Genomic DNA, 14,604 nt, shown 5'->3' on the forward strand with positions numbered 1-14,604 from the left:
TTACAATACTGCTCACTGAAGTTTTCACATCAGATATAGCCTATCCACTAGCAACTCTATAGGATTTTTGGCTGAATTCTCTTCCATGCTTTGCAGCGTACAGACAGACAATAAGACTAAACACAATTCCTCTTGTGCTCTGAGAAATACATTGTTGTGTGAATCATTGAGCATCATTCAAATAAGCAATTATAGTCTATCTTCCCCCTCTGTTCTGTTCAGTTCTGCAGTGGTTTTAGTTTTTTTGTTTAATTAAAATATATATATATTATTTAACTAGGCAAGTCAGTTAAGAACAAATTCTTATTTACAATGACGGCCTACATCGGCCAAACCCGGACGACGCTGGGCCAATTGTGCGCCGCCCTGTGCTTGGCTCACGGCTATGGAAAATTTGTGGTTTTGATCATCGGATCAAGTGTTAAACAATCCCTGCTGTCCTGTCTTTGTACTTGGAACACATTGTTCTGAACAGCCAGTAAAATGTGGATTATTTTGGGATGGGAGGGATAGAAAGAAACAGAGAGAGAAAGAAAGATCTTGGGGTTATCTCTTCGGCGGTTCGGATTCGGAGTGTTTAAAGTCACTGGGAATGGAAGACTTCCCTTGGAGAATTGCCAAGAATGGGATGAAGGATTGACTAGGGAAGGGGATGTGAATGTACTTTGTGATTCAGACTAGTGTTTGCCAGTCAAGGATAGTCTCCTCACCAATGGAACTCCACAAACAAATGTTGTTTGAATTACGCCAATCGGGGAGCAAATTTCTCTTCTTCTTAGATTTAGCAAAATTTTAAAATCTCTTCCCCTTCAGTCCTCCAAAACAAAAACAAACAAGCGTTTGTTTATTCCAATGATTTGAATGACTTTGGTAGCAAGCAGGACTAAGGTAACACCGACATCAGCTTTTAGGGAGCGGTAATGAGGTGACCAATAATGGTTGCATTTTGAGATCAACTGTGCAGGTGAATTTAGCGTGTATTGATGGTTTAACATGAGATCAGCTGGCGATATTCTGGTGGCCATCGATGGTTGCAATAGGCCCATCAAGACTATGACACCATATCAAACAGCAATATTATCAATTTCAAATTCAGAGCCAGTGATCTGATAGCATTGCACTCCTCTCCTCATTGGTTTGAAAGGTCATGAATTGGAGTGGGAATCGCTTTCATGCTGATTCTTCCCTCATCCCTTCCCTTCCCATCCCACCCCCTCCCCTACATTTCAGTGATGAGGTCCAGTGCAGCTATTTATAGCCTAGTGTCAGTCTTGGTGAGCTGAGGATATGTAAATAAACCTCTGCTTCCTCATATGTGAGGAACTTCCTGGATGATAGAGAGCAGCGAGCTAACGAGGCCGGGTGAAGCGCGCCCGATTCTGTGCCGGGTTGGCATGGCAACGCCATCTGTCTTCACAGCTATGACTTGGGTGTGAATGCAAATCCCAAATGCAGGCTTGTCACAATTCCTCTTCCATTCAACAGCCGCGCTACATCTTTACAGCCTACTACTATGTGGTGTGCCAACCAAGGCTACATACAGCATGTAATAATGTACTGTGATGCTTGTTCCATTGGCAGCTACTAAGGCTGCGTTTAGACAGGCAGCCCAATTCTGATATTTTTCCACTAATTGGTATTTTGATCAATCACATCTGATCTTTTCACATCAGATCTTTTTCAGAGCTAATCTGATTGGTCAAAAGACCTATTAGTGAAAAAAAGTAATTAGACTGCTTGTCTAAACCAATGATTTATATATACACTAGATGACTGGTAGGGGGAGCTGTGTTGAAGCCACCCTGCCTCCATCTTGGCACCCCCACCAGTGTAAAAAATAATTTGGAAGCTATAGAAATGAATTTATTAATGACTACATTCGTTTTTGCCACATTTAATTTATTACAGGCACCTTAATGCATACTTTTGAATTATATTGTGTGAACTAAACATAAGAATACAATTTTTCCTTAAAGTATAATTTTTTGAGCTTACTAATGTTACTGTCCCCACTACAACAAATAAATACTTAAAGACATGTAATTTTGTCCTTGAAACATTTTATTAAAATACTGTAGAATTCCATTCATTCCTATGGAGGACTGCTCCTACTGGGGAGTGCCAATACAGTGGGGAAAAAAAGTATTTAGTCAGCCAACAATTGTGCAAGTTCTCCCACTTAAAAAGATGAGAGAGGCCTGTAATTTTTATCATAGGTACACGTCAACTATGACAGACAAATTGAGAGAAAAAAATCCAGAAAATCACATTGTAGGATTTTTTATGAATTTATTTGCAAATTATGGTGGAAAATAAGTATTTGGTCACCTACAAACAAGCAAGATTTCTGGCTCTCACAGACCTGTAACTTCTTCTTTAAGAGGCTCCTCTGTCCTCCACTCGTTACCTGTATTAATGGCACCTGTTTGAACTTGTTATCAGTATAAAAGACACCTGTCCACAACCTCAAACAGTCACACTCCAAACTCCACTATGGCCAAGACCAAAGAGCTGTCAAAGGACACCAGAAACAAAATTGTAGACCTGCACGAGCCTGGGAAGACTGAATCTGCAATAGGTAAGCAGCTTGGTTTGAAGAAATCAACTGTGGGAGCAATTATTAGAAAATGGAAGACATACAAGACCACTGATAATCTCCCTCGATCTGGGGCTCCACGCAAGATCTCACCCCGTGGGGTCAAAATGATCACAAGAATGGTGAGCAAAAATCCCAGAACCACACGGGGGGACCTAGTGAATGACCTGCAGAGAGCTGGGACCAAAGTAACAAAGCCTACCATCAGTAACACACTACGCCGCCAGGGACTCAAATCCTGCAGTGCAAGACGTGTCCCCCTGCTTAAGCCAGTACATGTCCAGGCCCGTCTGAAGTTTGCAAGAGTGCATTTGGATGATCCAGAAGAAGATTGGGAGAATGTCATATGGTCAGATGAAACCAAAATAGAACTTTTTGGTAAAAACTCAACTCGTCGTGTTTGGAGGACAAAGAATGCTGAAATGCATCCAAAGAACACCATACCTACTGTGAAGCATGAGGGTGGAAACATCATGCTTTGGGGCTGTTTTTCTGCAAAGGGACCAGGACGACTGATCCGTGTAAAGGAAAGAATGAATGGGGCCATGTATCGTGAGATTTTTAGTGAAAACCTCCTTCCATCAGCAAGGGCATTGGAGATGAAACGTGGCTGGGTCTTTCAGCATGACAATGATCCCAAACACACCGCCCAGCATTTCAAGGTCCTGGAGTGGCCTAGCCAGTCTCCAGATCTCAACCCCATAGAAAATCTTTGGAGGGAGTTGAAAGTCTGTGTTGCCCAGCGACAGCCCCAAAACATCACTGCTCTAGAGGAGATCTGCATGCAGGAATGGGCCAAAATACCAGCAACAGTGTGTGAAAACCTTGTGAAGACTTACAGAAAACGTTTGACCTGTGTCATTGCCAACAAAGGGTATATAACAAAGTATTGAGAAACTTTTGTTATTGACCAAATACTTATTTTCCACCATAATTTGCAAATAAATTCATAAAAAATCCTACAATGTGATTTTCTGGAAAAAAAATTATCATTTTGTCTGTCATAGTTGACGTGTACCTATGATGAAAATTACAGGCCTCTCTCATCTTTTTAAGTGGGAGAACTTGCACAATTGGTGGCTGACTAAATACTTTTTTTCCCCACTGTATGTCCGACTGGTGGCTTCAAAGCCTCTCAATGGTCAATACATAGTGTCAGCAATCCAGGGTTTATATAAATTGTTTGTCTAAACGCAGCCTAACGCCTCGATCACACCGATAGCGTCATTGCACAAAATGGTACGCAGCATCAACAAAAGTTCAACATTCACCTTCTGCTACCATTTCTGTCAAGCCGTCTACACATACAGTTTGACACATACGTTCGATAAATCCATCGAATGCACCACACAGAACGCACTGCAAATGCAACTGCCTTTAAAAGATACCTTTTAAAAAAGGGTAGGGGCGTGGATCAGAAAACCAGTGTGACCACCATTTGCCTCATGCAGCGCAACACATCTCCTTCGCATAAAGTTGATCAGGCTGTTGATTGTGGCCTGTGAATGTTGTCCCACTCCTCTTCAATGGCTGTGCGAAGTTCCTGGATATTGGCGGGAACTGGAACACGCTGTCGTACATGTCGATCCAGAGCATCCCAAACATGCTAAATGGGTGACATGTCTGGTGAGTATGCAGGCCATGGAAGAACTGGGACATTTTCAGCTTCCAGGAATTGTGTACAGATCCTTGCGACATTGGGCTGTGCATTATTATGCTGAAACATGATCTCACGGTATCTCTGTGCATTCAAATTGCCATCGATAAAATCTAATTGTGTTCATTGTCTGTAGCTTATACCTGCCCATACCATAACCCCACCACCACCATGGGGCACTCTGTTCACAACGTTGACATCTGCAAACCACTCGCCCACACGACGCCATACATGCTGTCTGCCATCTGCCCGGTAGAGTTGAAACCGTGATTCATCCGTGAAGAGCACACTTCTACAGCGTGCCAGTGGCCATCAAAGGTGAGCATTTGTCCACCGAAGTCAGTTACGACGCCGAACTGCAGTCAGGTCAAGACCCTGGTGAGGACGACGAGCACGCAGATGAGCTTCCCTGAGACTGTTTCTGACAGTTTGTGCAGAAATTCTTCGGTTGTGCAAACCCACTGTTTCATCAGCTGTCCGGGTGACTGATCTCAGACGATCCCGCAGGTGAAGAAACTGGATGTGGAGGTCCTGGGCTGGCGTGGTTACATGTGGTCTGCGGTTGTGAGGCCGATTGGACGTACTGCCAAATTCTCTAAAATAACGTTGGCAGTGACTTATGGTAGATAAATTAACATTACATTCTCTGGCAACAGCTCTGGTGGACATTCCTGCAGTCAGCATGCCAATTGCACACTTCCTCAAAACTTGAGTCATCTGTGGCATTGTGTTGTGTGTCAAAACAGCACATTTTAGAGTGGCCTTTTATTGTCCCGAGCACAGGGTCCACCTGTGTGATGATCATGCTGTTTAATCAGCTTCTTAATATGCCACACCTGTCAGGTGGATGGATTATCTTGGCAAAGGAGAAATGCTCACTAACTGTAAACAAATTAGTGCACATCATTTGACGGAAATAAGCTTTTCCTGCATATGGAACATTTCTGGGATCTTTTATTTCAGCTCATGAAACATGGGACCAACACTTTACATGTTGCGTTTATATTTTTGTTCAGTGTATAAGATGATGGGAATTAGTAGAACATAATTAGTTTCATTGTGATGTAGTGCAGAATATACAGCACAGTTCATATCTATGCTGTCTATATCTAGGCAGATCACATGAACAGTCCTAGATATGACATCATAATGCAATGGGGATGTCATCATCACAACAGTTTGGGTGATAATAATGAAGCCTCCCTGTATGTCAATGTACTACTGCTTCTGCTAAGAGGTCCTGGTTTTTATGGCACATGTGTGCACTTGCCCCTGATAACACAGTAAGGATAATGATCAACTTTATTTGTAAAGCGCTTTTCAAACATTACGCTCAAAGCGGTACATATAAGGTACTCAATCATAATGTTATTAAACAAAAACACATTCTGCTCTTCTATTGCCCTCTGCATATGAGTTCCCCGAAAGGACATTTTGGAACCCGCACTGCAAAAGCTCTCAACCTTAGCTGTAGTTTAGCTCTGTAGGTACTTTGGAAGGGCCTGCTGAGGCCTGGATTCAATCTGATCTCGCTTTAATTTCTCCCTGGTTTCATTTCAACCAATGGTATTTGGGGACCCTGGCTGAGCAGGTCACATAGGGTTTGGTCATACTTGGGATGAAACAAGGTTTCTGCAGAGTCTCATAGATTTCCGCTGTTCGTGTTTTGGATGAATACAATTGTTGTCTCACATTGAGCAAATGCCACATTTGTTTCCTCTGCAAAAATATCAGGAAAGGGAAGGAAACTGACATTCAGCCAAAGAAGTTACAAAGGTTGCTGTAGTGGGCCTCCCGAGAGGCGCAGCGGTCTAAGGCACTACAACGCAGTGTTGCGGTGTCACTACAGCCTGGGGTTCGATCCTCTCCCGAGCCCGTTGGGGAGTTGTAGCGATGAGACAAGATCATAATCACGAAATTGGGGAGAAAAAGGGGGTAAAAAAATAAAATAATAAAGTTGCTGTAGTGCTAGCCTTTACTAGCAGTCAAACATTGAATTCATAGATGTCATATAATTTGAAGGAGTCTCTCATTTTGCCTATCATATCCCTGTATGTTTGTAGCTGCATTTCCTGGCAATTTTTTAAAGTAGACTCAGCAAAATGACATCCTTACACACAGCCGGGGTGACTTCTTGCTTACAGATATCAACATTGACAACATTCAAATCAGTGAAAGACTGCCACTATTAGCTCCATCCAAAAGGAGGGCGCAAATTGAAAAGAGCCAATCTTGGCATATTTTAGTCTTGTTGTTGATATTCACCCTGTTGTGTATGATAATGCCATATTGCTGAGTGTACCTTTCAGTCGCTGCAGATGTTTGAAGTCCTAGGAGGGCATGAAATGCTATGGGATAGTAAACTCATGTTCACTCTCACAGGCGCTACGAAGATGACCAACCGGGCTGCGCTCTGGTATGTCCCCTTCTCTCTGAAAGACGTGGACAATGTCACAGAGGTGCCTCCCATCAAGGTAGGTCAATGGACAGAGAAGGATGAAGTTGACCCTAGACACTGATCTATGGTTAGTTTTGCATTTCCCTCACATGATGGTTAACATGCATGTGTCCCTTCTAGTATGCCAGCCCGGAGCAGGAGGAAGAGGGGAAGAAGCGCTACGAGGCTCAGAAGATGGAGAGACTAGAGACGAAGGAGAGGAACGGAGAGCTGCTCATGCCTGTGTCTGCCCCAGGTAAACACCTCTGACGCCTATTGCTGACCTCTGACCTTTAGGACTTATGGGATTGAACTCCTCCATACGATCTAAACCCTAAGGGTTGGATAGAGGGCACATTTTCCATAATGGCAAAGATAGGGTGTGTGCTCTCTATCCAATTCTATGTCTAAATCGGAGCAGTAGCATAGATATCACCCATTAGAAGCAAGTCTGTTTAGCCTAGTGGTTAACAGCTTTGGGTTAGTAAAAAGGGACAATGCAAAGGTTGCTGGTTCAATTCTCCGAACCGACTAGGTGAAAAATCTGTGGATGTGTCCTTGAGCAAGGTACTTAACCCTAATTGCACCTGTAAGTTGCTCTGGATAAGAGCAATTGCTAAATGACAAAAATTTAAAATTGCTGTGTTTGAGAACCATGTTTGAATTCTCCCTAGTTGTAAACTAAATGAATGTAAAAGTGTGATGGCTCAGTTGGTTTGGCCATGGTGCTACTGCCTCTTGTCACAAAGTACAGTAGTTACCAGTTGTATTGAATTATTTGATGTAGGTACCAGAAAGTATACATTATATCACATAAATCACTCTTACCCTAGTAAATAAGTAAAGATCAGTTAAAGTGCCAGCTTAAACCGAAGTAGTACAAAGTATGGTATAATTTCAAAACTGTGTGTATTACTGGTGAATAGCTGATCTGACAGTAAAATAGCATGTTGGTTTTCTTTCTCCACCTAATTGTGATTTTCCTGGTTCGTTTGACCTGCTGCACAGACAGAACAACGAAAGGTACGTCTGTATGGATTCTCTAAAGGCTGCACGCATGTCAGCACAGAGATATTGGGATGGATGGATGTCATTTTTCCATCCTTGAACACTTCGCAAAGTATTCCTGGTTATTCCCTGATGATTTTAGTAATACTGAGGCCATTTAACTGTCTCAATACTTATATTTCAACTCTGTTTTTTTTCTGTGTGTGTGCGCGTGCTTGTGTGTGTTGCAGAGCCCTACACGGTCGGCTTTAGCCAGTCAAGTCTGATCCATCTGGTGGGGCCTTCAGACTGCACGCTGCATGGCTTCGTACATGGAGGTGAGTAAAGCTGCTCGGTCACTTCTACTGTGTGTGTGTGTGTGTGTGTGTGTGTGTGTGTGTGTGTGTGTGTCATTCAACAGAGTTTTAGATGGTTTGTACATTCCAGATAGAGAGGAAGGAAGAGACAGAGAGGCAGCAGCATCCAACCTGGATGCCTTATGTAAACACGACAGTAGCAGCATCCTCAGCAGCGTGCTCTGCATAGCGTTCTTAATGAGCCACTCCATGTGAGCGAGGGGGGAAGCATGAAAAGGGCACCGACTGCATTCTAAATGGCCGCCGCCGCTTGTTCCCCATTTGCCTCTTAATTGGACACATTCCTCAGTGGGTCCAAATGAAAAAGTCAGACATTTCACATCAGCCTCTTAACTGTGTCTGCCCTTCCCCTCTCTGCCCCCCACATGTCTCTGCTCTCTTCTCGCTCTCTGCTGCTATCTATCCTTTCCTCTCTTCCCTTGTGTCTCTTTCTCTCTCCTCCTTTCTGTTTATTTCTCGTTCCCTCTGTAGCGATCAATGCAAATGAATACAGAAATGTAATATTGTCGCAAAACAACCACATTGACCTGACACATTATCACTGTGGCACGCAAACAATCAGTTGCTGCTTGAAGAGTTTAAAACTTCAGAAGACTGCAAGTGAATGCTGTTTTTTTTGCCCAGTATCTTTGGCCATCTGCAGAAAGTAAACACATACTTTTTTATTTCCAACAACTCTCTCCAACAAGTTTTGAGGTGGATTGATTTTCCCAGCATTCAAAAGTGATGTGAACCTAGTCATGAAGTTACTGGCCCTGACAGCCCAGCCTTTTCCCGGCAAGCGGAGGTGTCGATCTTTTCCCATGCGCTGATCTGTATTTCTCTCCGATGGCCATTCTTGTGGTAATGAGCACATCACAGATGAGGAGCAACAAGGAGGCTTAGGTTCCCAGGCTGCCAGTTATCGATCGCTCATCATACACAGCTAAAGTCATCATGGGCCTTTTTTACCCCCCTCTCTCTCTCTCTCTCTCTCTCTCTCTCTCTCTCTCTCTCTCTCTCTCTCTCTCTCTCTCTCTCTCTCTCTCTCTCTCTCTCTCTCTCTCTCTCTCTCTCTCTCTCTCTCTCTCTCTCTCTCTCTCTCTCTCTCTCTCTCTCTCTCTCTCTCTCTCCCTCTTTTCGAATAGTGAAGGTTTTCTCTTTCATCGTATCTCTGGCAGGATTTCCACGCTAGACAGGCCGGAAATGGTCCGATGGAGTGTTGTTGGGAATACCAATAAGTGGTTGAAGCCACTGCCTGACGCAGGGTTTTAAAGTTAGTACATGTGCTGGGAAAGCCTTGGAACGCAGTGTGTGTGTGTGAGTGTGTGAGTGTGTGTGTGTAGAACTGTACATGTGCGTGTGTGTGTGTGTGTGTGTGTGTGTGTATGTGTGCGTGTGTGTGTGCATGTGTTTTTGTCTGAAGTATCTTGTTGCTTTCTGAACAAAATACCTACTAAATAAACCATTAAAGACACAGTATTTAAATGAACTATCTACAAAAAAAAATGATTTTGTGACTGATTTCTAATGACTCAGGAGATGAGTCCAGGGCAGATGAATCACCATTGATTTCAGTGAAAGTGAATAGATGGATGGGGAGCACAAGGCTCTCAGGCAGTGTGAGGGGGGCCTAAGGGCTCCATCCATGACAGAGTGGAGTCTGGACTTCAGAAGTCCTTCAAACTAGACCAGCCCAGGGAGCCGTGACTGTCTCCCTCTCACAGCCAAACTGGATGTCACAGCCACAGTTTAGATGGTCAAGGACGAGTGCCTCATCAAATGGTTTTTCTGAGTAGGCTGACGCTGCCCCTAGACTAGATCTTAGATCAGCTAATGGATTAAGTTAGGAATTGGGGAGGGGAAGCTGATCCTGTGCTTAAGAACAACTTCCATCTGCAGTCCATAGACTGGTCTCCCCACACTAGACTGCTGCTGAATCCCCTTTCTCTATCCATTTTGCCAAAATGTGTATCCATTCACCCCAACCTCATAGGTTTAAAACGGATGAACATGCTCAGACCAATCCAATGCTTTTAAATCATTGAGGGCTAACTCAGCTAGTATGAGAGGAAAGAAAGAGGATATCGCTCCCTGACACCTCTCATTCTCTCTCTCTCTCTCGCTCTCTCTTTCTATCGCTCTCCTTGTGTTGTTAGGAAGCTTTTCACTTGTTTCCATGGAAACAGCTGTTGATTGCCACAGGCTTTGAGACCATGGCAGTCTGATTAAACAATAGACAAATGAATGGAAAAAACATGGGTGTTTCAAAGGTTTTGTTAGTATCCATAGAGCAGAAGTGTTTAATTCTGAATTATTTGGCATGTTGTAGCATTCATCAATCAGATGTAGTCCTGCTGTCTAACGGGGCCATTGTGTGTGTATGTGTGTGTATGTGTGTGTGTGTGTGTGTGTGTGTGTGTGTGTGTGTGTGTGTGTGTGTGTGTGTGTGTGTGTGTATGTGTATATATATTTATGTGGGTGTGTTTGTGTGCTTATCAATCAATCAATTCAATTCTGCTTCTACAGTTCAATGAGGGGAAGGATGTTGCAGGGTGCCTTGTCTGTTCACACCCTGCTGTATCCTGTGCATATGACGAATAAACTCTCCTTTGATTTGTTAGTGTCTCTTAAACTAGCAAAACACATTGACCTGATGCATCATCAACATGACGCACACACACATACACACACACACACACACTGTAATTTACTGTAAGTGTTAATCAATTTAACACCAGTCGAGTGCTAGAGTCAGTCTGTCTGTTAGGGTATATAAAAGTGTCTCTTAAATGTTACCAAACGTAAATAAACAACAATATATATATATATATATATGTTGGTGGAATCACTGTTAATACTTATATCCAAGCCTTGTTTGTCCCTCCTTATCCCCCTGAAACTTTGAAGCCATTTCTGGTATCGTGACACTGTTTCCAGCCAGCCCTTGATCAGTCGAAGCAATTTTTATGGTAACCATGACAGCGCCCACTTGCTATTTGTAGAATACAGCACCCACTTGTTATCTGTGCCCAGTGGGAAGTTGTTTATGCAGGAAACAGCTGCAAACTCTTAAAACAGCGAACAAATATACATAAAATATGTGGCTTTTCAGGACCTCGGGAGCTACTTGCGAAAATATTAACAGAGTCCTGTTTCTATGGTAACACCTCATTAGGAGGCAGGTTGAGCCATTTGATTATAGCACTCGCTGTGGAGAGAACGAGAAAGACAGGGTATGAGAGAGAGAGAGAGAGAGAGAGAGAGAGAGAGAGAGAGGGGGGATGAGTGAGAGAGAGAGAGAGAGGAGGAAAGAGAGAGAGTTTTTATTTACCCCCGTCCGTAGTGGAGTGCACTCCTTCTACAGTTCAATGAGGGGAAGGATGTTGCAGGGTGCCTTGTCTGTTCACACCCTGCTGTATCCTGTGCATATGACGAATAAACTCTCCTTTGATTTGTTGTTGGATTTTGAAGTTTATCTGCCAATGTTTTGTTGGTCTACTTAATGTCAAATAAATTAGGCTCCGATTAAATTAAAGCATAGCTGGAGCGATGCCTACTTTTAAAAGGCAAAGGCTTGCTTTTGCCCCTCAGGAAAACTCCTAGATACCTACAGTAGTAGAGAGCTGATAACAGCTGACAGGGTCGGAGGTCAATCCAAAGAGAGGCCAGTCGTATCTCAACAAGCTCCGTCCCCCTTCTCGTTTGTTGCCATATTTAGAAATATACAGTCGAGATACTGATCTCTTACGTATTCCCTCCCTTGAGCAAGGCAGTTAACCCCCAACAACAACTGCTCCCCGGGCACCAATGACGTGGACGTCAATTAAGGCAGCCCCCTGCACCTCTCTGATTTAGAGGGGTTGTGTTAAATGCGGAAGACACATTTCGGTTGAATGCATTCAGTTGTGCAACTGACTAGGTATCCCCCTTTCCCTTCCCTTTTCATTGTAGATGGGTTTTCTCTCCATTTGAAAGAGATTTCCTGTGTGACAGCGGTGATCCCTCTCTCTCTCTCTCTCTCTCTCTCTCTCTCTCTCTCTCTCTCTCTCTCTCTCTCTCTCTCTCTCTCTCTCTCTCTCCCCCTCTCCCTCTCCCTCTCCTGAGCCCCGGCAGCCATTAAAGGACAAAAAAAGCATAATTGAATCGTGGGTAGATAATGTCGGGTGGTTTGTGGAGGAGGTATAAGCTCATGACGTGTCTCCAGGCGCAGGGCTTTTTCACGCTAGACATTAGCATTAGTAATAGCATAACATAGCGTTAGCACACTAGCTATATTTCGGCATAGAAAGAAATACCAGGGAATAACAAACACCATTGCCATAAGACTGCCATAACCAGCGTATAATCCCATTTGCAGCATGTCTCTTGTCTCCAACAGATTTGTCATCGCCATTTTGAATTCCTTGATAACGCTGTCATTTCCTGACTGTAACGTTCTAATAAACGTTGACAAAAGGCAGAGAGAGACTTCATTGCCTAAAGCCAAAGGCACCAATACATGTAGGAAAATAAACAGTACGTATTTTAAGAGAAAAACTAAGTTTGTTCTTGTTTACATCCAGTTCTGTTAACATTCAGTTCTGATTAATGGCTCGCAAGAGGGTCTCTAGGAAGTGGTAGAAGTGAGAAGCATCATTCAGCAGCAGCAGCAGGGCGGCTACATGCACAGACACAACTTCCGACTGCTCCTGAATATAAGCGAGTGGCTTTTCCCCAGACCCAGGGGAAATTTAATCAGAGGTGAGATCCCATCAATTTTCACATGGGGCTGAGAGGGGGGAAAAACAATGCAATGTCTCATAAAATGCTTCATCACACACACACTCATTGAAAGGGAGCCTACACCGATGGATAATAACCGTCCACACACTGACCGCACGCTGGCTGCTGTCACCTTTTAGATGCGCAACCACATCAAATGGGAGAAACACTTTTTTCAGAGGGCAGCTTCCTGCTGTCTTCCAATGTGAAGATGAGGGAGGTGAGAAAGTAGAGAATGGAATTACCTCCCTTGTAAATGGCCTTTCACATACTGTCTATTTTTCCCACATGTATTGGGGCCCCTTCTTGACCAGGTCTCCCTTGATAAAGATGTCTGACCTCAATGGGACTTCCTGGTTAAATAAAGGTTAAATAGAATTAAAAAAAAGAACACTATCATAAATTTGGTCACCTTCGCGGCTGTATGCCATCAAACCTATTCCAGAGCCCTAGCACTGGTCTAGAATGCACTTTGGAGGTAGCCGTGTTGCCTATAGGCTCAACCCTTGCAGGATACAAAACTACCATTAAGCCCCATTCATGACTATGTACAGTATGTCTGTGCAACGTGCAATCTCTTGCAGGCAAGTGAAAGCACACTGCAGCACATCAGCAGGCTGTTAGAAGTATCAACCTTATAAAATGAGTTCTCTCAACTTTAACATACCAATATGAACAACTGCATGAAACACTTTTCAGACCTCAAAGTTGTAGCATAGATCCTAGTGAGACAATACGTATTTGTATTTTTGCTGAACTTATAGCCTTCCTTGATCTCCAGCACCTGCTCAAAGCCATTGGATCTTATGGCTACTATCCTAGAACCCCATGCTTAGGTTTCCTCAGCAAGAGAAGCATTGATAGTGACAGGTATTCATGTCTGGTACTGTATTACAGAAGCAATCTCAAATGTGGCTTTTGCGTCTTTCCCAGCACTGAAGATGCTACTAGCATAATGACTACATTTAGCCTCATCTAAATGTCTGGTACTTCGCAGAGAAAATTAGCTGTGCCGTCTCACTTCTCATGTAGAACCAGGCTACATAATACATTCTGATTACAAGAAACAATCTGAAATCATAATCTTCTACAGTATGTTTAAAGTTAGTTGAAGTTATGATTGTTGTAATGAGGCCTTCATCAGAACTGTGTGTGTCTGTGTGAGTGTGTGTGCGTGCATGTGCGTGTGTGTGCACATGTCTGTGTGCGTTTGTGTTTGTAGGTATGTGTGTCTAGGTCTGTGCACGCGCGTGTCAGTAGGTGTGAATAGGCCATTTGTTGTCATAGAGCTCTCTTGGATGCAATGTTTTCTATCTTCCTGTCAGCGCTGACACCTCTGGTCCGCATCACTCTCTGGCTGTGGCCATGAAGGGCATGATTGGTCAGTCTGCCAGGACTCATACATCACATCCTGTCTCCACACAGGAAATCCATCCCCCTTCCCCTTATCTCAGTGTACTCTCAGCCGACAGCAATCTGGCATCATCAGCAATGGATGTACAGTACAACCCCTCCTACCTCTCTATTTTGCTGTAAATATCTCTCACTCTCTCTTTATCTCTCTCTCTCTCTCTCTCTCTCTCTCTCTATGCAACAGAGATGCGCACCACTGATTTTGAGGCTCCAAATCGATATCAGAGATCATGCATTTGATTAAAGTGGACTGAAACAAATGCAGTTGTTCCATTTTCTTACTCGGCCCAATGCCAGTCTTCCATTTTTACATTACTAGTCCCTCCTCCTCATGAGCTAACTGTCGATACATTGTGAGAAAGGGGAAAAAAGTGATTAAATAGTCATGTTCTCA

General features: G+C 43.5%; 1 protein-coding gene across 7 annotated transcripts in view; it reads left to right on the plus strand.

Moving 5' to 3' along the window:
- Positions 1 to 14,604, plus strand: part of acot7 (acyl-CoA thioesterase 7) — a 60,628-nt gene that overhangs the window by 24,030 nt on the left and 21,994 nt on the right. For 4 of the 7 annotated variants that reach the window (XM_084184813.1, XM_084184811.1, XM_084184812.1 and 1 more), the window contains 4 exons: positions 6,636 to 6,727; positions 6,832 to 6,946; positions 7,699 to 7,713; positions 7,929 to 8,015. In XM_084184813.1, the coding sequence (XP_084040939.1) occupies positions 6,636 to 6,727; positions 6,832 to 6,946; positions 7,699 to 7,713; positions 7,929 to 8,015 (309 nt within the window). The remainder of the gene's footprint in view (positions 1 to 6,635; positions 6,728 to 6,831; positions 6,947 to 7,698; positions 7,714 to 7,928; positions 8,016 to 14,604) is intronic. The other 3 variants (XM_084184814.1, XM_084184815.1, XM_084184817.1) reach the window with 1 other exon arrangement.

This window comes from Coregonus lavaretus, assembly GCF_964263955.1.
Source record: "Coregonus lavaretus genome assembly, chromosome: 20".
NCBI lineage: Eukaryota > Metazoa > Chordata > Actinopteri > Salmoniformes > Salmonidae > Coregonus > Coregonus lavaretus.